General features: G+C 40.9%; 1 protein-coding gene across 1 annotated transcript in view; it reads right to left on the reverse strand.

The window, feature by feature from the left end:
* Oxct1 (3-oxoacid CoA-transferase 1) overlaps positions 1-26,145 on the reverse strand; it is a 141,052-nt gene extending 114,907 nt beyond the window's left edge. Inside the window, exons 1-5 of the mRNA XM_048368417.1 lie at positions 25,927-26,145; positions 17,809-17,917; positions 16,532-16,622; positions 7,872-8,007; positions 4,241-4,390 (exon numbers count right to left, since the gene is read on the reverse strand). Coding sequence (XP_048224374.1) covers positions 4,241-4,390; positions 7,872-8,007; positions 16,532-16,622; positions 17,809-17,917; positions 25,927-26,004 — 564 coding nt within the window. The 5' untranslated portion in view covers positions 26,005-26,145. The remainder of the gene's footprint in view (positions 1-4,240; positions 4,391-7,871; positions 8,008-16,531; positions 16,623-17,808; positions 17,918-25,926) is intronic.
* Between the last annotated feature and the right edge of the window lie 1,715 nt (positions 26,146-27,860).

Below are 27,860 nucleotides of genomic sequence, written 5' to 3' on the forward strand. Positions count from 1 at the left end.
GATGCTTAAACCATTTCTTATCTAAAGGCAGTATCCCATTTTCTATATTTAGATCGTATTTAATATTAACCTATATGGAAGGTATCCATAAGCTACACATTAATACACAAAGTCACTCATTTTAAAATAGTTCATAGGGGCTGGGAATATGGCTTAGTGGCAAGAGCACTTGCTTCATATATATGAAGCCCTGGGTTTGATTCCCCAGCACCACATATATAGAAAACGGCCAGAAGTGGCGCTGTGGCTCAAGTGGCAGAGTGCTAGCCTTGAGCAAAAAGAAGCCAGGGACAGTGCACAGGCCCTGAGTCCAAGGTCCAGGACTGGCAAAAAATAAAATAAAATAAAATAAAACAGTTCATAGACTTGAAGACTCATCACTCTAAATACTAATACTAATAGCTGAATGTTTTCTGCACAGACCCAGAAAATGGAAGCAAATACTTTCTAGTATAAGTCAATGTCAAAACAAAAAGCAAAGGGGCTGGGGATATAGCCTAGTGGCAAGAGTGCCTACCTCGGATATGCGAGGCCCTAGGTTGGATTCCCCAGCACCACATATACAGAAAACAGCCAGAAGCGGCGCTGTGGCTCAAGTGGCAGAGTGCTAGCCTTGAGCGGGAAGAAGCCAGGGACAGTGCTCAGGCCCTGAGTCCAAGGCCCAGGACTGGCCAAAAAAAAAAAAAAACAAACAAACAAAAAAAAAAAAGGCAAAAAGAAACTGGATTTCCTTTTTCTTCATTTGTTTATTTATTTATTTATTTTGCCAGTACTGGTGCTTGAACTCAGGGTCTGAGCACTGCCCCTGAGCGCTCTACCACCACCTGAGCCTCAGCACTACTTCCAGCTTTTTCTGAGTAGTTTATTGGAGATAAGAGTCTCACAAACTTTTCTGCCCACCCTGGCTTTGAGCCATGATCCTCAGACCTCAGCCTACTTGAGTTTTCTTTTAAATTCCAATTATATAATTTCTTGGTATCTACACACTCAACTGTTGCTGACTCTATCACTTATTCTAAACTCTAAGTAGGGGAAGAAAGTAGTTTTGTCAAGCCATTTTTATATATGCATTCACTTGAAGTACATACACAGTTATGCATTTCAGTTTCTACTTCATCTTTAAGTTCTTATTGAATCTACTCCAATCAGATTTTCATTCCTTTCATTCTAGGGGAAAAAAAACATGAAAGACTACTTAAGGTTGCCAGTGACCTCCACTTCTGGAAATCTACATCAACATGTACTTTATCTTTCAAATCACCTGACTCCCCACATCTTCACTTACTAATCTTTTATTTTCCTGTTTTCTTTGCTGTTTACCCTCCTCTTCCTGATCATTAAGTACCAAAGACCTATTGTTTACCTGCACACAGACCTGAGCCACCCATCTTATCCTGTTGCCACCAAAGTTCTTACTCCATCCCTAAATTCTCCCCTGACCTAGAGCCTGCCAAACACTTCTGAATGTCTGGACATCTCAAATGAACCTCATCCTGACAGACAGAGGCCTCTGATTACCCTCATGGATTTCTCATCACAGTAAGCAGTGTGCTTGATTCTTCTTTCACACAGCACAACCAATCTATCAGCAAATCTTGTGGCTCAAACCATCTCCATTTATACTGATTCCAACCACTTCATACTATTTGCCCTTTCTCACCTTATCTAAGTAAGCCACCTCCCACCACTATCAATAGCCTCCCACTTCTGCTGTTGGCCCCCTACAAAACAACAACAAAAGCATAAAACTAGCCACCCTTTAATCCAGAGCTGGTGGGCTCAGGCCAGTAATCCTAGCTACTCAGGAGGCTGAGTTCTGAGGATCCTGGTTTGAAGCCAGCCCAGGCAGGAAAGTCCATGAGACTCTTATCTCCAATAAACTACAAAAAAGTCAGAAGGAGCTATGGCTCAAGTGGTAGCACTAGAAGTTCAGGGGCAGTCCCCAGGCCTTGAGTTCAAACCTCAAGACTGACACACACACATAAACAAACAAACAAAAAATCCTCACCCCCTGCCATCTAACTTAGAGCACACCACATTCCCATCCCTATCCATAATTCTTCATTGATGAACTGCAAGCTATGTGTGGATCTGGCTCCTGTTCCTACCTCCACTCCCACCTCTCGCTGCCTCATGGGCTCCAGTCTCAACTTTTCTGGTCCCATGAGCAGGGTAATCCTGCAGCCACCTCAGGACCTTTAACTTCCTCTTCTTTTTTGGTTAGAAACAAAAACACAATCTGCTCATCTCCACATGCCTCATTTTTGCGTTATTCAGGTCGCCACCAAATCATGTGTCCTGACAAAAGTTTTCACTTCCCACTCAATCTGGAACCTCATCTCCCTGGCCACTGATGACTCTCTTTGCCTGTAATTTCCCTGGATTTCCTTCAGAGCACTGCCAATATCCACAGTGTGTGTCCTGTCATTATCAGCTCCTCCACTAGCAGGCAGACTTGCTCTAGCAGGGGTGGGAAATGTCTGGCCTACCTGCCATATAAACCCAGCAAAACCATGTTGTAGATGAGACACATATGCTTCACCTACAGTCTGTTCATCTGCTCCCTGAAGCCCACCTGCCTGTGCTGATAATTTTGTATGGGCCACAAATGATGTCATAAATTCCCAAATGGGCCTTGGCAGGCCATTTGTATTTCCACAGTGCTTAGAAAAGTAGCTAGGAAAGAGTGGGACCTCAACAAACATCACAAAATAAAGAAATTCACTTTTGCTTCTAACCATAAACCACTTAAATAAAGAACTAGTGAGAATTATTTCAAGAAATAATTTGTTATATTCTTGGGGAATACAACAATATTACAAACATACTAGATTCATGCACTTGGCTCCAGGTAGAAATGAACCCAAGAGTCTTTGTGACTCCTTTCGATGGGTTTTGTGTTTTTTATTTTCCTAGGATAAGCTAATGAAACCATTTCTAATAAGCTATCAAAGTGTTAATCTAATTATCCCGGACACTTTTATCATCATCTGTTACAAAGATTGATTTTTCCTAATTAGGTTCCTAGGTTGTTGGGGTTTTTTTACTTTAACAAGAAATCTCTTCAACCTAATTAAAGCAGCAAGGGGGAGGAGGGAAGCTTGAATGTGAAAATATGTTAAGAAAAGCTTTGACTCAATATAGGTCACTCTCAACAGAAAGGCAAAGCTCCAGATGGAGAATGTGACTGGGCAAACACTGAATAGTAAAGGACACCTTCAACGATTCTCGTCTACCTCCAGAACAGAGGAGCTGAGCCAGCATCCTTACAGACACAAAAAGTGGTTCTCCACTCACTTCCCTACAGGTATAAGCTCAGCAGCTCTTCAAGTGTCACCAGTAACTCTCTTGACCCATCTGGACAGGGAGAATGGAAAAGTATTTAAAACCACAGTGAAGAAGTGTTGATCTGAGTCATTACGTTATCTCAAATCTGAGTACCTCAATAACTCTACCTAGAGGCCCAGTGATCTCTAATGGGTATGTAGGTTGCCTACTAAAGATATCCCACCCTGGGGCTGGGGATATGGCCTAGTGGCAAGAGTGCTTGCCTCCTATACATGAGGCCCTGGGTTCAATTCCCCAGCACCACATATACAGAAAACGGCCAGAAGTGGCGCTGTGGCTCAAGTGGCAGAGTGCTAGCCTTGAGCAAAAGGAAGCCAGGGACAGTGCTCAGGCCCTGAGTCCAAGGCCCACGACTGGCCAAAAAAAAAAAAGATATCCCACCGTAAACATCCTAAGTAAATCTGTTAACCAAATGAAAATCTCATGTCCCCAAAACAAAAACTATAAAGATCATAATGCAAAGTCATTTTTTAGTCCAGTACATGATTATGACTGTCTCTTTTTCAAGATTTCAAACAAAGTTTTATTTATTTAGGGATTCTTTTCTCTCTTCAGCCACAGTAGGATGGGCCTGAGCATAAAAGTTGAATACCCTAAGTACAAACAACTCTATTTTCCACAGAAGCATGATCAACAATCATCAATGTTCATATATTTCTTTTTAAAACACTTTCCATAAAATCAGTGAACTAGAATAGCATATTACATAGGGGTTACAATCCTTTTTTCTTTTTACTGGCACATATCCAAATTTCACTAGAGCTCTCACATAGCATAATTATGAAAATGAATGAATGGCTTTTCTTATGAAGATAATTTCACTTAGTAGGTCTACCCAGAAACCCATGGGAAAAGAGTCATTCTGGTATTATGAGGATGGGGTGATTCTTACCTCCCTGGGCTGACTGGCAATGGCAACAGTGCCATCTGTGTTGTACTTGATGGGGGCTCCTCCTTCTTGTACCAGGGTCCCATACCCTGTGCTGGTATAGAATGCAGGAACTCCAGCCCCACCTGCACGAATCCTTTCTGCAAGTGTGCCCTACAAAGGAGCAATCAATAAACACTCCATAAAAGGTCACCAGATACATGTCTGTCTAGGGACATTAAAAACTAATAGCCATGGATCCTATTCCCAAGAGACTCATCATTCTAAAAGTTACCTACCAATAAAAACTTTCCTAGGTGATCAATTTTATAAAAGTTTCTGCCACGCTAGACAATAACCATGGCTTTCTTAATCCTCATTCAGACTTCAATCTCTTATTTGTCTATCCATGCTTCTAACTTCCAGACCCACTCCTTTTGCTATAACATTGTAAAAGTATTTAATGCTTCTGAATCAAATCCAAATCTAAGATATGTAACTGTTATTGTATATCATTAAACTTTGTGTTTTACAGGGTGCCACACATCTGTGCCACCAAATTTTTGTCATTAATAACAAGTCAGCTCGGCATGGAAATACTCTCTCACAGTTGGGAGACTTAAGGCAGGAGGATGAGAAGTTCAGAGCAGCAAGGACTACAAAAATGTGACTCTTTCTGAAAAAAGCAGAAATATATTAAGCATAATACTAAACCAACAATATAAAGAGTTCAACTTTATTTTAGAATCTACTTTATGTCATTCATAAATGTTTTTACTAAATTACTTAAGCAAGGCAAATTTGTAAAGGTAAAAAGAGTAAGACTCTCAAGTAAATTGATTTTTTAAATTCAAGAGTTCTTCTTTGTTGGTGGGAATGTAAATTGGTGCAGCAACTCTGGAAAGCGGTATGGAGATTCCTCAGAAGGCTAAACATAGAGCTACCCTATGACTCAGCAGCCCCACTTTTGAGCATCTACCCAAAAGACCACAAACAAGAACACACTAAAGCCACCAGCACAACAATGTTCATCGCAGCACAATTCCTCAGAGCTAAAATATGGAACCAACCCAGATGCCCCTCAGTAGACGAATGGATCAGGAAAATGTGGTACATATACACAATGGAATTTTATGCCTCTATCAGAAAGAATGACATTGCCCCATTTGTAAGGAAATGGAAGGACTTGGAAAAAATTATACTAAGTGAAGTGAGCCAGACCCCAAAAAACATGGACTCTATGGTCTCCCTCATAGGGAATAATTAGCACAGGTTTAAGCTAGTCACAGCAGAGGATCACAACAGCCCAATAGCTATACCCTTATGAACACATAACATGATGCTACGTGAAATGAACTCCATGTGATGGAAACGACTGTTACAGCACTGTTGTAATTACTTTAACATGCCATGTGAAACCGTAGCTTCTATTGTTGATGATCCTCTTGTATCCCCTTCCTGTGATTGTACCTGCACTATCTCTGTATCTTATCTGAGTACACTGGAAACTGTGTATACTGGTATCAGAACTAGGAAAGTGAAAGGGAATACCAAAATCAAGAGACATAGGATAAAAAGACAAACGACTACAAAAGCAAAAAAAAGAGTTCTTCAAACTTTATTATGCAACAGATACAGCTGCAAATGAAGTTTCTTTGTGGCTTGTTTTTAAACAGCATTTCTATGAATGAGCCTTCCCAGTCCTCGGTCCTTCAAACTTATCTTCCTAGGTGTCTTTCACCCTCAACTGACTTTCTGCCCAGGTTTCCTGTGGGCAGAACTCTGCCTTGAACCCATCCTGAAGTCCTCTTGAACACTGAAAGCTATTGTTGGGGTCTTGTTACACCTCCACTAGATGACTGACTGATTGGTTGGCCAATCACTAGTCAGAATTGACACTGTCTCTTCACATTGCCAGAAACTGAGCACCATTCTCGCTAATAACTAGGGCCTTTAAATACTTAAAGAAGAGAATATAATTTGGAATATCACACTGTATTATTTGTATTTCAGGATCCTCTGCCATAGAAGTTGTACTGTAAGCATAATTGTAAATCTTCCAGATAACTGATTCTCTACTCTCTGCCCTGTAGAGATGACTCTATTGTGTTTCATGTTATATTAATATCATTCAAAATATTAAGTCATTAAAACAACCATGGGCTGGAGGTGTGGCTCAATTGACAAGAGTGCCAGCCCTGAGCAAAAAATTGTGTATATGGGCCCTGAATTCAAGCCCTTGTCCCAACATACAAAAAAGGTCTGGAAAGTTAATTTTCAACAGCTCAACTCCCAAAAGATAAGATACTTTAATATGTAACATGAAAGAGAATAGTATAAACTACCAACTGAACCATGTGCTCCTAAAATTTGTACATTGGACACTATATTGGAAACAAGGCCTACAAAAAGATAATTGCAGTTGAAGGAAGTTAAAAATGCAGTGCTTTGGTCTCAAAGAATCAGGGTCTGCATGACAAGCAATACCAGAGCACTTGCTCATGTTTTCTTTCTTTCCCACCAGTCTCTCTGCCCACCAGTAAACTGAGCTGGCTGGTACTCAGATCTGAAGACTTCCCAGATACCCCCACTGGGCCAAATTCCTGTTGCTGTCAGGACACTGCAGTATTCTGTTATAGTCTAAGCAGACCAGTTTGTTTTCACCAAACTTCCAATGAAAACTGGGTAAGAATCAAACATAGCTCAATGCTATGCAACACACAGGTGGCAATGCCATAGAATGATCAGGTTGTAAATGATATTATGAAACCTTGGTTAGAAAGAACAGTCTTTATGCATGTTCTCTCCAGATCAGAATAAATCTGATTTAATGTAATGATTTCTTTTAACAAAATTCTGCTACATTATGTCTCACCTACTTGGTCAAGTCAAGGAGATATTATTTTCAAGCAGAGTGGTAAGCTTAAATTTAGGGATGAAGGCAGAACTCATCAAAGTGCAAGGTCACCACAGTGACATTGCAGACCTGTTTTACCCAGCTGGCTCCAAAGAGTTTACCTTCCTCTGTCAGAAATTCTTCAACAAGTAAGAAGGTGGTTTCGAATCTAAGTGGAAATTCACTAACTAAATTTCCCTCAGTCACTAGGGAAGGGAAAGAAAAATGAAGGAGGGTGTAACAAATATGACAAGAAATATACTCACTACCTTATTGTGTAACTGTAACCCCTCTATTCATCACCTTGTCAATAAAATTTAATATAAATAAATAAATAAGAATAAATTGCCCTCAGTATTTGCTTTGGAACATCAGTTCTCTAGAGCCCGGGGTTCTGATTCTAGCATTTACACTGAGATATGAGATGCACACATAAATGTCTAAATTTCTCAGAAATTTCTTTTTCTGTGATTTGTACAAAGTAATTTTGGGGACAACCCCAAGCACTTCAGCTTGCTTCTGACATAATTATATCCTACAGCTCAGAAAACATCACTAGAAATATCTTTTTATTCAGTGTACAGTGGAAAGAAAATATTCATCCTCTAGTAATTAGCAGTTGTGACTTATAAACAAGATCCCTTGATTTGGCAAAATAATAGCCCTTCTATCTTGTGTTAAAAAAATTAGGGGGGAGGTATGGAAATATACGTTTCATTAAGCTAATACTATGAAAGAAATGTAGGTAAATTTCCTCACCTGAGGTACCAGCTCTACTTCTAATTCACCACATAAATACTGTCGTTCAAATTCTGCATTTTCTCCCACATATGAAGAAATCATACGTTTTATCTGCTTAGAGTGAAGTAGAAGGCCCAAACCAAAGTTGTCAACCCTAGAAGGAAAATAAAGGTAATTCACAGCATAAGACCATCCGACATATATTTTTTAAGATGAATTTGTATTAATTCAGAGCAAAAGAAATCCTCTCTGCCAAAGTATTTAATCATTAATCTCCATTCCTTACCAAGCGCAAAAGCCTTGAAAAGTGGCTATTTCTTTTTCTTATTTTGTAATTGAGGAAGCTAAGACTGAAAAAGCTTAAGTGATTTCTTACCATCTCAACCAATAAAGGACATGGCTAATATTCAAATCCACATCTATCCTACTCTACTACACATTTGCTCATTTAATTTTTTATTATTTAATTTTATTGTTTTCTTCAAAGGGGCTTTGGTTTAATGTGTCAATTTATATGTACAATGCATCTTCATTAGAATCACTTTTTCCATCATCCTCCTATTCCTTTTTATTTGTCTAGTTTTCACATATGTGTATTATTATAGCTGTTTTCCTTCTACTTCACTAGTAAAAAGATTATAGGTCTTAAGAGTAATCTGTATCTGTTAAGTTACATATTCCTTAGTTTCATATCCTAATAACTTTGAAGTTGGAGTTCTAGTGTTGTTGACTATTTTTTTACTTAGGAAAGAGTTTACACATTATCTAATTTCTTCTTTATTTCTATCATCAAAAAATTACACGTATAATTTCTAGGAAAATGAATGTGACTAGACAAATTAATATTTGATAATTCCCAATTTTTAGCCACTCTATCCCTCGCCTCCGAAAAGTTTCATACATATGCTTAACAATTAGAGAAACACTTCTGCTATACTATAACAAAGAATACTTGGCCTTAAACTATCAAGGTATTTTAAAGTATGAAATATTTTAGTGAAGCAATCATCAATGAAATATCACTACAAATATGAAAAGACATCTAAATTTAAATAAGTAAATAAAATATTAAGTATTATGAAGGAGGTAAAACACAGAACAAATAAGGATATGTGCTAAGAACAAGGGCAGTTGATATCTCCACTAGGGAAAGGTATTAGCAGTCCTTATAAAAGCTGCACATATTCATATGCTATGAGTCAAGAGTTCCACTCTCTGTTCTATACCCAATAAGAATGCACACTTTAAATTTACCAACAGGCACTCACCAGATACTGTTCATTACAGCCAAAACTGAAGCCTGTCAAAGGCCCATCCACAAGAGAAAGTTACAGGTCTTTTTGTTTTGTTTTACACAAATGCAACACAATATAGCAATAACAATAAACTATCTCCAATCACTAGCAACAATAGACAAATCTCAGACAAAATATTCATCAAAAGTAGGCATGGATGGCCTAGTGGTAGAGTGCCTGCCTCATATATATGAAGCCCTGGGTTCAATTCCCCAGCACCACATATATAGAAAAAGCCAGAGGTGGCACTGTGGCTCAAATGGCAGAGTACTAGCCTTGAGCAAAAAAGCCAGGGGCAGTGCCCAGGCCCTGAGTTCAAGCCCTAGGACTGGCAAAAAAAAAAAAAAAAAACTCCTCTATAACTACTTAAAAGTAGGCATGGGGGGCTGGGGATAAGGCCTAGTGGCGAGAGAGATTGCCTTGTATACATGAGGCCCTGGGTTCGATTCCCCAGCACCACATATACAGAAAACGGCCAGAAGTGGCGCTGTGGCTCAAGTGGCAGAGTGCTAGCCTTGAGCAAAAAGGAAGCCAGGGACAGTGCTCAGGCCCTGAGTCCAAGGCCCAGGACTGGCCAAAAAAAAAAAAAAAGTAGGCATGGGCCAGGCACCAGTAGGTTATGGCTAATCCTAACTACTCAAAAGGCTGAGATCTGAGGATCACAGTTCAAATCCAGCCAGGTCAAGAAAGCCAATGAGGGGCTGGGGATATGGTCTAGTGGCAAGAGTGCCTGCTTCATATACATGAGGCCCTGGGTTTGATTCCCCAGCACCACATATACAGAAAATGGCCAGAAGTGGCGCTGTGACTCAAGTGGCAGAGTGCTAGCCTTGAGCAAAAAGAAGCCAGGGACAGTGCTCAGGCCTTGAGTCCAAGCCCCAGGACTGGCAAAAAAAAAAAAAGAAAGAAAGCCAATGAAACTCTTATCTTCCAATTAAAAAAAAAAAGTAGACCTGTAATTCACATGGTAAAGCAATAGCCTTAAGAAGAGAATCTTAAGGACAGCACCCAGACCCTAAGTTAAACCCCATTGCAGGCACACACACAAAAAAAAAGTTTAAGAATTTTTTAAAAGAAGGTAGGCTAGCCTTGAGCAAAAAGAAGCCAGGGTCAGTGCTCAGGCCCTGAGTCCAAGCCCCACGACTGGCCGAAAAAAAAAAAAAAGAAGGTATGGCTGGGTATTGGTAGCTCATGCCTCTAATCCTAACTACTCAGGAAGCCAAGATCTGAGGATCATGGTTCAAAGCCAGCCAGGGCAGGAAAGTCCATGAGACTCTTATCTCCAATTAACCACCAGAAAACCAGAAGTGGCGCTGTGGATCACGTGGTAGAGTGCTAACCTTGAGCTGAAGAGCTCAGGGACAGCACCCAGGTCCAGAGTTCAAGCGCCATGACTGAGTCACCAAAGGAAAAAAAAAAATATGATGCAATCTGGTGACTCATACCTATAATTCCCAGTTCTCAGGAGGCTGAGATCTGAGGATTGTAGTCAGAGCCAACCTAGGCAGGAAAGTCTGTGAGACTCTTTTTTCCAACTAATGACTAAAAAGCCAGAAGTAGAGCCATGGCTTTAGTGGTAGAGTACTAACCTTGAGCTATATAGCTCGGGGACAGCATCCAGGTCCTGAGTTCAAGCCCCAGGACTAGCACACATACCAAAAAAAAGTATGCAAAAGAATACATCCTGTATTATTCCTCATATATGATCTTATTTATTTATTTCACATAAAAAGAATATATTCCATATAAATATAATATAAATATATTCCTTTTATATGAGCAAGATTAGTATCAAAGGTCAGAAGTGAGGATAATGAAGAACCTTGGTGGTAAGAGAAAAATATAGAGACTGGAAGGAACATTAAAGGCTGTCTGAGAAAATGGCCAAATTCTGTTTCTTCATCTGAGTGGAGATTATGGGGGTGGGATGTTTATAAAACTCCATTTGTATATCTATGCTATGTTTACTCTACCATACACAATGCTTCATTATGTTTTAACAGCTGTTGTTTTGTTTTTAAGACAGAAGTATAGACATGCAGTCAGAATGCTTTTTTTATTTAATTTTATTGTCAAGGTGATATACAGAGTGGTTACAGTTACATATGTAAGTTAGTGAGTATATTCCTTGTCAAACTTATTACCTCCTTCTTTATTTTGTTAATAAGAAAAAAAATGGACAGAACACTTTTTATGAGCAGAAGTCTTGATTCACTTTCCCTCTCAATTCCTTCAGTGCTCTGATGGCTCCTCCCCTGTGGAGCTTTGTCTTACAAAATTCATTCCTCTATCAGTCCCTGACTGGGTGCTTACTAGGTCTCAAGGCTCGGATATCAAGCTCGGAAGCTATTGCTCTGAATCAGGCCTGTTTCTGTACCCTGAAAGTAGATAGAAAGAATAAGTAGATCAGAGAGTATAGAAGAAAAAACTTCAAGCCTATAATTACAACAGAGCAAAGACGTGAAGTCTTCAGGCTCTGTGGTAAGAGCAGTGAAGATCAAAATATCAAAGAAAGAGAGCACAAAATGTCTAACAGAAAAGCCTAACACCTAAGGCTTACAAGAAGGTGGCATTTACACATACAGAAGAAAGAAACACTATGAGAGTAGGGGATGGAGGTACTGAGGGCAAGATGCAGCTGGGTGTTGACTAGGTTATGGAGTGGAGGTAGAAGTAGCAGGCCAGGTAACAGGGGGACCAGGCTGTGATCTGCCTCAAAGGACTTCATCCTGAAGGGCATAAAAACCCTGCAATTATTTTCCCTTTTTATTGGCCTAAGACTGGAACTTGAACTAGGTGGTACCCTACACTTTTGCTCATTGGCTAGCACTCTACCAACTGAACCACACCTGCAAACCCTCCTGTGGATAATTTTAAGCAGAAAAGTAACAGCATACACAATTCATTGAAGAGCTTCAGAAACAAAAGGCAGGGAGACCAATGAAGAGGTCTTCAAGTAGTCCACACAGCAATTATGGGCAACTGAACTAAGGAAGCAAAGAGACATTTAAGGAAAATGATTTACTCATAAGACTTGCTGACCATCCTGGCATAGATACCCACTGCAGAATTCTGCCTCTGGCAAAGGAACACAGTGGAAGAGTGAGCTGGGAGAAATTAACCTAATGCTCACTAGAGATATCTGTCTGTTTGAAAGAGTGTGTGTGATAACTTGTGTGAGAAACCACGATGTGTCTTTTAACCAACCACCTTTCCTCCACCTCCCACCTTCATCCATTCCATCTCCAATGGCTTCTTCTCCATTCTTAGGTTTTGTGACATCCAAACTCCCCTTCTCTCCAGGCAGTGCTTCACACTACACTTCAAAATGCCCAAGTAAAAGGTATACTGTTAACTTTCCATTAAAATTGTTTTATAGATCTATCATTCAGATATTGACTTGGATGAAACCTTGTCCACTCACCGTGTGCATAAAAAGATCTGTAGTTAGCCGGGCATCATGAGTGGAATTAGTATCCTTATATGAGACACCCAAAGTGAGGGGAGGGGTGACAATGTCCAAAAAGAAATGTACTCTTTACCTGACTTATGTAACTGTAACCCCTCTGTGCAAAATTTTTATAATAATAAGTAAAAAAGTTAGAAGATCTATATTTATTTGATTTGTTATTTGGTTCCAAAGAAAACCAGAGTCTAACATAAATATTTTCAAAAATGTACCTTGGAGTTATGCAAATTCCCTGCAGATTAAAAATAAACTTCTCCACTAGAGGTCTCCAGATCCCTAAAACTTCTGCATTTTATCTAATCCAACCTCTCTCTGAGATTCTTCCATTCACACAGTACTTTCAAGCTTCTTTTTTCCCCCATCCCATAGGCCTAATATCTGGTTGGGACCCTTGCTGGGTCCCAAACTTAGTGCCTCCCATATCCTTCTTTCATCTTACCTGAGGGCTGCCTTATTTTTACAATGTTCAACACAAAGCTAATGGTGATCTTTAAGTTCTCTCTTACTGTCCCCATCAAATCAACTGGGATATGTTGACTCTACCTCCAAAATGTATCCAGAATCAAACAACTTCTCATTTCTCATTTCCACCTTGTACCATCTCTTGTCTGGGTACTGCAATAACTTTCACATCCTGCCTGCTGAAATCCACTCATAACCTAGCAACTAATGCAAGCTTTTTAAAATATAAAAGTCAAACAGCTCTACTCAAAGTCCTGACATCATGCTCACTTATTCAGTTATAACAAAGGTCTTGAGAAGAACCTGCAAGGCCATGTGATCGTATCCCATTTTGTGTCTCCAGTCTCACTCTTCCTATTTTCCTTTTTGCTTGCTTTTCTACATTTGTCAGTACAAAGAAAATGTCTGGATTGATGTTCCTATGGGCATCTTCCATAAAATTAGCAGCAAGTTGAATATCCTTCTGACTAAAGCTTTCTTCCAACTATTAGTAATAGCTTTTACACTTAATCCCTTCCTTCTTCTTCCAGCTAGTGTTGATAATGCTTCTCTTCTTAAATCTAGGGTTCTTTATTACTCGTGTTACTTTCCTCAAGCCTCATCAATCAACACTTTAAAATAAATCACTTTAGTAAATGCCTCAATTAATGAGACTACCGATATTGAATACTGGTATTACCCGAATACTGGTATTATTGCAGCTAGTAGAATAATCCATGAAAGAGGATTTCTACAGTTTTAAATATCTAAAACTCCCTTCAAGCCTAAAGAACCCCTCTAGAAACCAGTGTACAGTTAGTCAATCACCAACTTGGGAATTTTTCTAACTACACTTTCATACCTATTTGTCTTCTGAAAACATTATACCTTTGAACTTGGCTCGGCTTAAAATGACCATCCTTTAATTGTTGATCTTGGAGCTGGGGAACATTGTGTGTTTGGCCTTTGCCTAGTTTTAAACTCATATTCTGAGTCAATCATTATGTCTTGAAAATGCTATTAGACTTCCAGATGCAGGCAGCCCACACCTGTAATCCTAGCTACACAGGAGGCTGAGATCCAATAGCCACATGCTAACTTATGCCAATGGGTCTTAATGATTATGGAAAAAAAAGACAAGGCCTCAGTGTTGACACACACTTGTAATCCCAATATTTGAAATTTTAAACCCAATTTGTAATCCCAAAATTTGGATGAGTTCTGGCCAATCTGGGCCACACTTACAAGACCTTGTAACAAAATCTAAAATGAAAACATAAAACCAGGACCTCTGAGCCATTCAATCAGATCTTTTCATTAAAACAAAAAAGCACTTTTCAAATAAGGAAATGGTTACTACTTCTCATTTACCAAAAATTAAGCCATGTCAGTGGTTCTCCAATGAAGTATGACTAAATTTCCTTTTTATCTTATTCTGATGGCCAAAACAAGGTCCTCATTCTTACAGATCTCTAGAATTTAAACCTTCTTAATTAAGAGAACCAACTGCCAATAGGTGTTTGCAAAGGGTCACCATTGTATTCAGAACCTACTCTGTATCTAAGGCTGTGTACTGACAGCACATTATTACTCAGTGGTCCTATAAGGTTTTATCACCTAGTGATGTTGGAAGTTTCTTAGTTTGGGTAAGTGCACTCTAAGACCTCCACACAATGATAAAATCACCCAACAATGTATTTCTCAGAACAAATCCCCATTAAACTACTCATGTCTGTTTAACAACCTAAAATATCCCTTTTAAGTACCAGAATTCGGATAACCACAAGTGCTGAGAGATAGATGGATGGATTGATGGATGGATGGATACACGGATGGACGGACAGACAGGCAGATATGAGCATGGGGCATGCTTAAACAATGCCAAGTAACATAAACAAGTTACTTTTCCATTTACAGAAGAGTCTCCTGTGAGACTCTCTTCTGTGAGAATTTAGAAAATGATAACTACAACACACCTGCTGTCACACTGACTCAAAGACCAGGCATAGCAGAGAGTACACAGACACTGTCAGCAACTGAGGAATATATAATACCTATGGGATAAATACAGTTCAGAATTTAAAGAAAGGTTGAAAACCTAAAAAAGAACACAGAAGTGGCAGCCTCAGGTAAGACTAAAAGAGTTCTGTAATTGGATAGGGACATTCTGAAGATGTATGGCATATGTGAATCCTGAAAGCTGGGAGATTACCAGATTGGTTATTTTAAAAAGCACTTTTAAATGTACTCATTACCTGACTCATGTAATTGTAATCCCTCTGTACATTACCTCTATAAAACAGTAAAGTAATTTTTAAAAGCACTTTACGTCTGTGAAGTCCTTCCTTCCTTGTTCAAAGGATGATGATTTACTATTTTGTAAACGAATAGCTTTTACTAAATAGCAAAATGTACCTAAACATGCAAGCCTTTACGAAAATAATAGCTTAATACTAGCCATTTTTTACAATCCTACCGTCTTAAGTGCTTGCTAAATATACTCCTATTATATCAAGATCAGCACCATCTTTTATGATTAATGTATTACTTTAGATAGCTTCTAAAGAAATGATACAACCAAAAGACAGAAATTGAAGCAGATTTCAAATTACTGAGTGCCTTGCCTTACAATGAACTTTATAACAAAGAACATAAAGGACCATGCTTACATTTGAAAATGTAAGAGTCTTTTGGAAAATATTTATTCTAACTGTAATAATACCATCTAAATTTATTAAAAAAAAATAAAAGTATCAAATAAAGATATAATCTTAATTTACACATTTACCTAAGATAAAGCAAGTTTGCTTCACTTAAGTTTAAGGATGGTACCAAAATACTTGAATAAATGTGACTATCACTCTTGACCCTAATAACTGTCACTCTTTTTTTTTTTTTTTGGCCAGTCCTGGGCCTTGGACTCAGGGCCTGAGCACTGTCCCTGGCTTCCTTTTTGCTCAAGGCTAGCACTCTGCCACTTGAGCCACAGCGCCACTTCTGGCCGTTTTCTGTATATGTGGTGCTGGGGAATCGAACCCAGGGCCTCATGTATACGAGGCAAGCACTCTTGCCACTAGGCCATATCCCCAGCCCCATAACTGTCACTCTTGACCCTAATAAAATGCTTGGATATATTGCTCATGTAAATGGAGGTAATTTTAATTTCACTGATCAACTTTTTAAATATTATTTTTAATATACACTTTTAATATATACTTTTTTTTTTTTTTTTTTTGGCCAGTCCTGGGCTTTGGACTCAGGGCCTGAGCACTGTCCCTGGCTTCTTCCCACTCAAGGCTAGCACTCTTCCACTTGAGCCACAGCGCCGCTTCTGGCCGTTTTCTGTATATGTGGTGCTGGGGAATCGAACCTAGGGCCTCGTGTATCCGAGGCAGGCACTCTTGCCACTAGGCTATATCCCCAGCCCTAATATATACTTTTTAATATACACTTTTTAAAAAATTCACTCTTACCCTGCATTGTTGCTGACTGCAGTTATTTCTTTGATTCCAGTCTTTAGCAAAGCTCCTATAAGATTCTCGGGAATTCCACAAAGCCCAAAACCTGTAAAGCCCGAAAGGTAAACATGAAGCATACCACTAGACCTAGTACAAAAACAGCAGAGCTATCTCAGCAACTCAATAGTCAAATAACTAGATTCAAACACAATTACCAAGTCTCTGAACCATAATTAAAATGACAAGTATAACCAGTATATATGTTATCTATTATTGCCCCACTTTATAATTCAATTTAAGCAGTTACTTTTATTCAACCATGTTGGTTTAACTTGCCTGGGTAGACTTCACAGAACTGAAAGCCTTAGTCCAATAACTGCCTTTGTGTATTCCACGATTCCTCAGGTAGTGCTGGGACTTAAAAGGGACTTTTGATGACTTACCAGTTGGATGGATGGAAGGAGGTCAGCCCTAAGATAACCTTTGCTGTCATTTGTAAGAATGGTTGGAAGCAAAAATTGAATAAAAAGACAGTGGTTCTAAAAGGCATTCCAAACAAGAAGAAATGCCTATGGATAAAATATATGAGGACAGGCATGGGTTTCTGAACACCAGACAGATGCTGCCAGATCTGAGTTTCAACATTAGACAGCTGCTGTCATGCCCCCATCTCAATAGATACAAAGTAATAAAAGGAATGACTAGGATAAGCTGATGAGAACTCTGAATACATGCCAAGGAAAACAAGAATTCCCAAGGATCTAGAGATTCCTCCAAGCTCCTGATAAAAATAGCATTTCTTACAAATTACGTGGATAGGGGACACAAATCTGATAGAAAAATAAATTATGTGGTAATAAAATCTGTTCAACATTTGGAATGGGACACTGTAATGAAGTACAATGTTCATGAATAAGGAATAAATAATAACTAAGTAATAAGGTAATACTTCCAATCTATACAGCATTTATGTTGTTGCTTTTGGTCATAGGGCTTGAATTCAGGGGCTGGGTGCTGCCCTGTGCTCTTTTGCTCAAGACTCTACCATTTGAGCCACAGCACTACTTTTAGTTTTCTGGTGGTTGACTGAAGATGAAAATCTCAGACTTTTCTGCCCAGACTCACTTCAAACCACCATCCTCAAATCTCAGCCTCCTCAATAACTAGAATGACAGGCGTGAGCCACTGGTGCCCAGCTTCTATATAGCTTTATCCCTGCGATTTTCCAGCTTCACTGAACACCTAAGGAAATTATCAACCAAAGGAAAAAAACACCAATAACAATTACTCACCACCAACCAGCACTGTGGCGCCACTGGGGATGTCTTTCACAGCTTCAACTGGATCTTCATAAAATTTGGTATGGTGACGAGTACTGACCGAAAAGTAGCAAGCACACCCCTGAAACATTAAAAATACTTTCAGTCAAGCATATGTAGATGCAGAATTAAATATATAGCAATTGATTCTGTTTTTATAAGTACAATGGTAAGTTCACTATCCTTTTCTGTAGTGTTTTATTAATTTACCATTTAAAATGCATATGGTTACATAATACAACATATATATGAATATATACATACTCACATACATTCATACATACATACATATCACAAAAAGAGTCAATTAAAGCCAAGTGCTGATGGCTCACATCTATAATCTTAGCTACACAGAAGGCTGTGACTCAAAGCCAATCTGGGTAGAAAATTCCACAAGACTTCATCTCAAATTAACAAGCAAAAAGCCAGCATAGAGGCATGATTCAAGTGATAGAGTACCAGATATAAGGAAGTAATTCAAGCAAGAGCATGAAGCACTGAGTTCAAATGCCAGAACGGGGGCGGGGGGGGGGGAGGAAGGAGGACAGTAAATTAGGCTATTTGATACACCATTACTTCATGTACCCTTTGAAGCTTTTGTTTGTTTGGGTTTTATTTTGGTTGGTTGGTTGTTGGTCGGTTGGTTTTAAGACAGGATCTCATCGTATAGCTCATGTTGGAATTTCTAAGCTTCTTACCTCAGTCTCCCCAGTGCTAAAATTATGGCATGTGCCATATGTCTAGTTCACAGCTCACTCTCTTGTGTAAGAATATCCCACTAACAGTTTTCAAGGATACAAGCTAGGGCTGGGGATATGGCCTAGTGGCAAGAGTGCTTGCCTCGTATACATGAGGCCCTGGGTTCAATTCCCCAGCACCACATATACAGAAAACGGCCAGAAGTGGCGCTGTAGCTCAAGTGGCAGAGTGCTAGCCTTGAGCAAAAAGAAGCCAGGGACAGTGCTCAGGCCCTGAGTCCAAGCCCAGGACTGGCCAAAAAAAAAAAAAAAAGAATACAATCTATTGTTCTTACAATATTCACCATGAAGTACATAGAGCTCTTCAACTTATTCTTCTGTACAGCTGAAATTTTATCCTTTGACCAACAGCTTCCCCAAAAAAAGCCCCATCCATAAAGCCTCTGGGGGGCTGGGATATAGCTCAGTGGCAAAGTGCTTGCCTAGCAAGTGCAACATCCTGGGTTTGATCCCCAGTACCAAAAAAAAAGAAAGAAAGACATAAAGCCTCTGGAAACCACCATTTTATTCTACCCACAGATTATCACCAGAATCCCCTGTGATCTGTACCCAGGGCACAAGGGAAAGCTTCAGAAGACCACCCAAAGCAGCAAAAATAGAGAGTCCGTGCACTGGGAATCAAATTCATAAAATTGCTGTCATCAACCCTCAACTTCTGATAGCAGCTTAGCCTTCCACTTGACCAACCCATATTTATTAAATTATTTATTAATATTTATTAAGAATCTACACGTGTCAAGGTCTGTCCTGTTTAATCCAACATAGTATTACAACTACTGCTGTCCAGGAAATTAGGTAAGGTATGATTCATACTGCAAACACCTACAGAGCAGAGCTTCTCATCCAACTTAGGTATGAGAGTAACTCATAAAAGGACAAGTAAAGAACAGCACACATAATGACTCATCTCTCTCTGGAGCTAGTTGAAGGATGCTGGAGAAAAGTAGTTAACTGTTAACTTTCCAGGAATCCTGTGTTATTCTTACCACAATGAACTTTTTGGCCATGCTATGATGTGGAGATGATTTGCCACATCCAAACCCTGGGTTGAAATGGGTTCTCCAATTAAACAGTGTTGAAAGTGGCAGGACTTTAAGAAGTATTTGGACCCACATGAAGGGTTTTACTCTGCTCTGCAAGGAGTCATTTCTTACAGGAGTGAGTTCTTGCATAAGACTGAACTAAAGACGGTCTAGAGTAGAACACTATAAAGTGAAGCTGGGGCTGGGAATATGGCCTAGTGGTAAAGTGCTCGTCCCGTATACATGAAGCCCTGGGTTCGATTCCTCAGCACCACATACATTGAAAAAGCCGGAAGTGGTGCTATGGCTCAAGTGGCACAGTGCTAGCCTTGAGCAAAAAGAAGCCAGGGACAGTGCTCAGGCCCTGAGTTCAAGCCCCAGGACTAGCAAAAATAAATAAATAAATAAATAAAGTGAAGCTGCCCACTGTGCTCTGCCTCTTGGGCCATGCCTCCTTGCCCTTCTTCTGACATCTTTTGATGGACTACAGTTCTCATCAGATGCAATGACCAGAACTTGAATTTCCAGCCTTCAGAACCAGGGGCATAAGTAAAGGTGGAGAGAAAGGGCGAGCATGAGCCACAAAGAGCTTTCTACTTTCCTTTTCTCCAGCAGCAATGGTTTATTTGTTTTTGTTTTAAATCTACACACACACACACACACACACACACACACACACACACACACACTCGTGTATGTGCACGCAGGCTTTTGTTGTTGATGATTGTGGGGCTTGAACTCTGGGCCTGGGCACTGTCCCTGAGCTTCTTTGTGCTCACAAACCACTTGCATTTGTTTGTTTGTTTGTTTTGGTTTGTTTGGTTTGGTTTGGTTTGAGTGATTAAGTGGATTGAGTGGAGATAAGATTCTCTTGGGGGCTTTTCTGCCCTGGCTGGCTTCTAATCTCGATCTTCAGATTTCAGCCTCTTGGGTAGCTAGGATTACAGGCATGAGCCATTGGTGCCTGGCTCACACACACATACTTTGAATCTTAAAAGTTTGACAGAGGAAACAAGCCATCAGTCCATTATAAAGCACATATGTGGATATCTCCTAGAAAAGAAAAAATTACATTGAAATCTGATCCAAACGACTCATTCCACAGGTCAACTTTCTTAAATTTAGAAATCTGCTTTTATAATTTACACAAAACTATGTTAAAGCAAGACCAAACTCAAGGTGTAAGCCTCCCAGCACACCGTCCTTCAGCTACAGAAGCTCCTTTCCCTGTTTATGTAATGTTGTATTGTATTCTGCCTCTCTGTACTGTATTCTACCTTTATTATTTATATACAACAAATCTTCATCAGTGTCCCATGTTTTTATAACTGTGTAGTTGCTATCTCCACCTTAAGTGAAGTGGGCAGGTCTTAGTAGGAGAAGAGTTCATCCACACCCAGATAGTCTGGGGAGCCAAGGTCACCTTGAATGTTTTCTCTAAAGACTGAGAAATATGAATTCCATAGGGAGTAAGTTATGGAGAAAACTCACTCAAAAACCTAGAGAGGCTTTTCAGACTCATGAACAAAAATAAACACACAAAGGGCTGTTTGCTGATGCTTAAAAGTAGTGTTTTCATGACAAATGATCAGAGATCACTGGGCAGCTTACCTACTCTGAGAGGGGAGGGACCCCACAGAAGTAATTGTTTAAAGACCATCAACTGGGCTAGCAGTGTAGCTCAGTGGCAGAATGCTTCCCTAGCAAGTTCAAGGCACTAGGTTTGATTCTAGAGTCAGAAGTGAGGCATAAATTTATCTAGATAACCAAAGTGGTGACACGCTTCCAAGACTATAAGGTTTCAAGGTAATGAAGAACCACACGGGCATTCCATTCTTTTTCACTATTCATGCATTCAGTTATAACGCAATATATTCACTTTATGTGATATTGACATTTGATTTTACAAGAGGGTGGCAATCGTCTCCCAAGATTATAATTAGACTAAATAATTATATACAGAAGCTCTGTGTCTGGTCTTCATAAAATATTCAAGAGATGTTTGTTTCCTGGTGGGAATATACCACCCTTTCTCTTTTCCCCACTATAATCAACTTGTCATTTATTGGAGTTGAATTTTGATTTTTAACTTTGCTAGTCTGTCCTGTGCATATAGATCACTGATTTCACTGTTACACAAAATTGTTAAATACTCTAACTCATACCATGACAAACTAATCTAAGTAGCTTTTGTTGAAAAATAAAAAAGGGGCACTGGGAATACGGCCTAGTGGTAAAGTGCTTTCCTTGTACTCATGACACTCTTAGTTCCATTCAGCACCACATATTCAGAAAAAGCTGGAAGTGGCGCTATGGTTCAAGAGGTAGAGTGCTAGCCTTGAGCAAAAGGAAGCCAAGGACAGTGCTCAGGCCCAGAGGCCAAGCCCCAGGACTGGCAAAAAAAAAGTTTTAGTTTTATGATTACTTAACACATTGGAGGGGTGGGGGGAAGGGGACCGAGGTCTTTTTAGTTTTTCCTGTTCAGAGTCTTACTATGTCGCCTTGAGCCTATGCATCCTAGGCTCAAGTGATTCTCCAGCTCAGCCTCCCAAGTGGCTGGGATTAATGGTATAAATCACTTAATCCAGCAATATGTCTATTGTATTTGCAATCAAGATTATCAGTCCAGATATGCAGACTGCTCCCCAGCTGGCTCTGGGAATACAGGGAGTGGGGCAAAGAGGAAACAGGATGTCTGCAGCTTGTTGCACCACAGATTTTCCAAGCCCAAGGCCTAAAAAGCAGCTTCAGATCTCGGAGGCAACTCACTAGAGGAAGCTTTGGGGTTTGCTCTCTTTACCTGCTTCACCCCTGTCCCCTTTCTCCACCCTCAGTCTCTGACATTTTACGTAATTAGGGAATTGTGGAAAACTGTGTTTCTGAGATGACTCAGTTCAAACAGCTTTGAGGTGTCACAAGATGAATCTTTACCTTCTTATATATTTTACTTTTGAAATTTGAAAACAACTGTACAAGCTGCTGTCAAGTAAGTAAATAAATAACCTTCAGGTTTGGAGAAGGATGAGGAATAAGAAATATACCATTCTAACCTCTACTTATTCTAGAGCTAACTCTTTTTCACCTAGGTCCTCCTTTATGTTCACATAAAACATTGCATTTGGGTTTTTTACTCTCATTTATCGAGTCTTTGATTTGTTGTGATTCTGGATCTTAGCAAGTTTCAACCTGTGCCAAGGAGCCTTAGTGTTTCCCCTACCCCGACTCCTGTAATATTTTCAGGGTATTGGGTTTTGCATGGAGGTCTTTGATCCATTTGGAGGTGATTCTGGTACAGGGTGACATATAAGGACTTAACTTGTTTTTTGCATGTATATAGCTAATTCAGCCAGCACCATTTGGTGAAGAAGCTGTCTTTCTTCCATCCTATGTTTTTTGCTCCTTGATCTGAGATTAGGTGGCTATAAGACTGTGGTTCATTTCTGGGTCTTCTATTCTATTCCATTGGTCCCCAGGCCTGTTCTTGTACCAAGCTGTTTTTATTACTATGGCTTTGTAATAAGAGTTTGAAGCTCAGTATTGATATTCCTCCAGCACTGTTCTTCCTGCTAAGGATTATTTTTTACTACCCACAACTCCATTCCATTGTTGGTAATTCTTCCTGCCATGGGGGTGGGGAGAGAACTATAATAACTGAGAATGAAAAAATAAAAATTCAGATAATACAATTTGTGTTTCTACTGATCTATTCCTCCTTTTTTTTTCTTTTTGCCTGTTTTAAGGCTTGAACTCGAGGCCTAAGAGGTTTTTCACTCAAAGCTAGCACACCACCACTTAAGTTATAGTGCCACTTCTGGCTTTTCAGTGATTATTGAAGATAAGAATTTCACAGACTCTCCTGCCTGGGCTGGCTTTGAACTGCACTCATCAGACCTCAGCTCAAGTAGCTAGGATTACAGGTGGAGTCACTAATGCCTGTCTCTATTTTTCCTTTTAATATTTTCTACACCTCACTCTTGACCCATTACATGAAATTCATACATCTAATTCTTATTCCGTGGTTGAGCCTACTTTTCACCTCCTAGTTTCCTAATCCAGAGTCTCTTCTGTCCTAACCACTCACTTGCTACTATTATTTCTTTCACCTAAATCTCTCCTTTTTTTGTCATTCAAACTCCACAAACTGGTGAAAACAGACTTCTTGGATAAAAGTACCCAAAGAATTTTTATTAAAAATAATAATAACTATTATCTTAATGATACAGACTGTACATTCACAGTATCAACCTTGTCACCTTCTTGTTGAATAAATAAAACATGACATGGAAAGGTTGGGGATGTTAGCCTCCTCAATACCAAAGCTTGATTAGCAGATGTGAGAAGGAAACACTGTATAGAAAGAGATGAATTGAGGCACATTAGAAGGAAAGGGCAGCAATATGCAGGGGACACACATACCAGCTTGTCTGGAAGCGGTGACGTGTGTTACTGTAAATTAGAGAGTTCAACCCAGATCCTGAAGGTAACTGCAATATGTCTTACAAAAGTTCCAGGTAATTTTGATACAAATTTCAAGGAAATGCACTTGCCTATCGTGTAACATTTTTTTCACATATTTTTAAAATAATTATCTCACTTCACCCTTGATTATACTTAGCAGAAAACCTGCCAAGGTTATTACTTAAGTTGCCTGCAGGGTTCTCCCTTCCCTGGGCTCAATGTGTTCCGTATCTATTCTTTGAGGCATAGTGTGTAATGTTGAAGGACACAGAGAATAGGCATATAACGTGGTCTCAAAGTTAAACAAGCATTACAAGTGTTGCAGGTCAATTAGGAGGTGGGGAGTAAGGTTCTAAACAGGCAGTCATTCCATGCCATGGGGGAGGGGGAAGCAGGTGCTAGGCCTATGATGTCATACCTGCAAGGCTCAAAGTTGAACTCTATATGAACTTTTAATGAGGTACAGCCAAAGCTATAATTATGGCTCATCCATTTGGAAGAGATTTCCTGACTTGGGATATTGTTTAATGATTACAGTGGGGGGGTGGGGATGTCTGGAAGTGAGTACATTATATGAAGCAAGCCAGTAACAGACAAAAGAAAGAATGTGATTGACCTTGGCTCAAGGACATCCTGTGTCCCGGTTTTCACTTTGGCTTCTGTACCTGTACCAGCCAAGATGATGGTCAAGTTCACGTTTAATAATGTTTTATATATGTCCAAAGCTATCTGCAATAACCAAAAAGCTTTCTAAGAGAAATTTAAGAATGAAACGACCCTGCTCTTAAGCATTCCCTAACACTTGCAGAAGGAGCTTACTGGCCTTCCCAGGTTCTGAACTGTCTGAGACTGGGTGCAGGAAAAAGAGGAACAATGGAGTCAGAAGTGCTGATTATGTCGTGGCACACATTGTACCCAAGGCATGATATCAAGCTCAGAGCTATTTCAATACACTACCAAAGAAAACACTTGTTTCCCTGTACTAGGGAAGGTCTCCTGAGGTCACCGCAGAGGCCAAGGTGAAGCCACCCTCCTGAACCTGACCTTGTAGTACTCCACCCCTAGGACTCCAGATAGTCTCCCACTTGAGCATGGACTTACAGGCAGGGACAGCTCATACATCGCTCCACTGCCAGAGCGACAGTACTGAGTTGGAAAGTAAAGAAAAAACAAACTGTTCAATGTCCCTATCCCCTCCTCAGGACGTGAGAGGCCTGAAGCAGGAAAGTCTGCAAATGCAGACAAGCTGTGCGCGCGAGCCCTGCCAGACCTCCACGCGCTCCACTCCGGGTTCCCCTTCCCACCGCCACAGTGCGGCAGAGCCATATAGGGAAGGAGAAGATGGAGAGAGAGTTTCCACCCCCGGGGCGCGCAGCATCCACCCACTTGGCTGTGAACTATTGCCAGCCCAAGCTAACCTGGCTCCGGGTTGGTGCGGGGGGCCTCTAGAGGCTCCATGTGGGGCGCAAATCTTAGGGGCCTCCCTCACCATTTCCCTTTCTAGAACCCGCGCCTCTCCTCCCCCGGTGGCCGTCAGCGCAGTGGAGGCGCGTGCCCAGGGGGCGCCCAAGGCGCGCGCCCCGAAGGGCGCTTCCAATCGTCCCCAGGCCTCCCCCACCCGTCTCGCCCCGTCAGGGAAACGGATGCAAAACCAAGGAAAGCGGCCATCGGGGACACGGGGGACCCAGAAACCCAAAGGCTCCTTCTTGGTGCCCAGGGCACCGCGCCCGCCTCAGACGCCGGTTCCGGGGCTGGAGAGGGTGCAGATGGGTGGAGGAGAAAAGGCGGGCGCGGGGCAGGGTTTGCATCCGTTTCTCTCCCGCTCGTGGCCGGCCTCTTCGCCCGCACTTTACCTTGGACCAGACGCTCGGGGAGCTGCGGGTGGAGACGCCGAGCCTTTGCACGGAGGAGAGCAATTTGAGAGCCGCCATCTTCGGCACCGGGGGCTCAGTGGGGCGGCGGTTTGGGGCGCGCGCTGGGGTGTGCAAGGGCTGGTTGCTGGGGCCGCCGCGGCGTCACCGGGAAAGGAGAGCCGAGAAAAAGGCGAGGCGAGCCGGGGGCGGGCTGGAGGCTCGACCACGCGTCCGTGACGTCCCCGGGGCCCCTGCGCGGTGCCGCCCCTTGCCGGCTGCGAGGCAGCCCCGAGGAGCCAGGCGGGGAGGAGCCCACGCTTGGGGTGCCAGCGCGCGCTCTACACAGCCCATGGAGGTGCTGGGAAGATCTCCGGGGCCCTGCGTGTTCCCGGAAGCTGTATTCATCTGCTACCACAGTCCCTTCATCAGCATTTTAGCTTTCAGGGGTCACCATCGCCCTTCCTTTGCCTACACCCAAGCTGAGCATTGATTTAGGTTTGGGGATCTAAGGGCCAAGGAGGGTCTCTTGTGGAATCTATTGCGTTAACAAGTCAATGTCTGGCAGATGTGTGAGTGGGCTGCCAAGGGATACCCCTAAAAACCCTCCTCCCAGCCTGGCGAACCTTCCCATTTATTTCCAACATTTTCCATCCCTCTTTTTTCCATTCCTGGCCTTGGCTTGTTTGTTCTGAGAAACTGACACAAGCTATCAGTCATGAGACACCACCAGCCTTGCTTGCAGGACAAGATTAGAACTGGTCCTTGTCATCCAAGCCTGTGTGTCCCAGGATCTTTCGGCCACTGGAATTCCTGAGATTGCACAGCAAATGTAAACATAGAGGTGTGTGCCTCTTTGTCCTTTGTCAGGTTATGTAACTCTCCTCCGTTTAGGTGTCCCTAGATGCAAATTAGGATTGCTTGTAACATTCAGACTCAGAGGTTTGTGTGAGAGAGCTCATGCAAAGCTTCAGGAGCCTTAAGAGCCCACAATAAATGTTAAGCACTATTGTAAATGTATTCCAACCGCAGGGATAGATTGGCATGCCCTAGATGTGTTCTCTAAGCATTATTTTTTTGATATTTTTCATTTGTGTGCTTTCTTGTCTGGGCATCTTTTGTTTAGTTTTTTTCATGGTAGTGGTGATTTTGTTATTGGGTTTGTTTGTGGGGTCTTTTTTGGTTGTTGTTTGAGTCCAGGCTGTCTTCGAAAAATTCCCATCATCCTGCTCCTAGTGGTAAGATTACAGATATTAATCCTCCTGAGTGCTAGGATTACAGATATGAATCTATGAACCACATCCAGCTCAAGTTTTTCTTGGAGAGAGAGGGGCTTTCGTGGAGCTCTGGAGCTTGATCTCAGGGGCTCCCATTCTGGCTTGGCTTTTTCACTCAAGGCTGCTGTTCTATCGTTTAAGTCACACTTCTACTTCTGGCTTTTTGATGATTGATTAAAGAATCTCATGTAAAAGTACCCATCTACAGTTTTATCTTTTGACTAGCAACTTCAAGACATGCCAGCCAAGTCTGGCTGAATGTTCTTCAGAACATTCTAGATGCTTAGCAGAGAGGTAAAAGTTCAGTAAAAATTATTGGATTAAAAACTGACCCAGTACTGCTAATATGACTGCTGATTTTGAGCCAATAAAAATATTAGAAAATTAAATGAGAACTTAGTTTCCTTACAAAGTACATCTGGACAGTGAAAGATGAACAGTCCAGTTTAAATAGTCTGTCTACTAAAACATTTTTCCTGTTTTTTTTTAGCTCTAAACCTTTTATTCCCTGTGAATACTATGACTAACCAAGATCAGTGAGTGAATAAAATGCCATGTTAAAGTATTTAATTCCATACAGGAATTTTAGCTATCCCAACACATTTTTATTTGTTTTTTGTTTTTGTTGCCAGTCCCGGGGCGTGGACTGAGGGCCTGAGC

This window comes from Perognathus longimembris, chromosome 19 (assembly GCF_023159225.1).
Source record: "Perognathus longimembris pacificus isolate PPM17 chromosome 19, ASM2315922v1, whole genome shotgun sequence".
Lineage (NCBI taxonomy): Eukaryota > Metazoa > Chordata > Mammalia > Rodentia > Heteromyidae > Perognathus > Perognathus longimembris.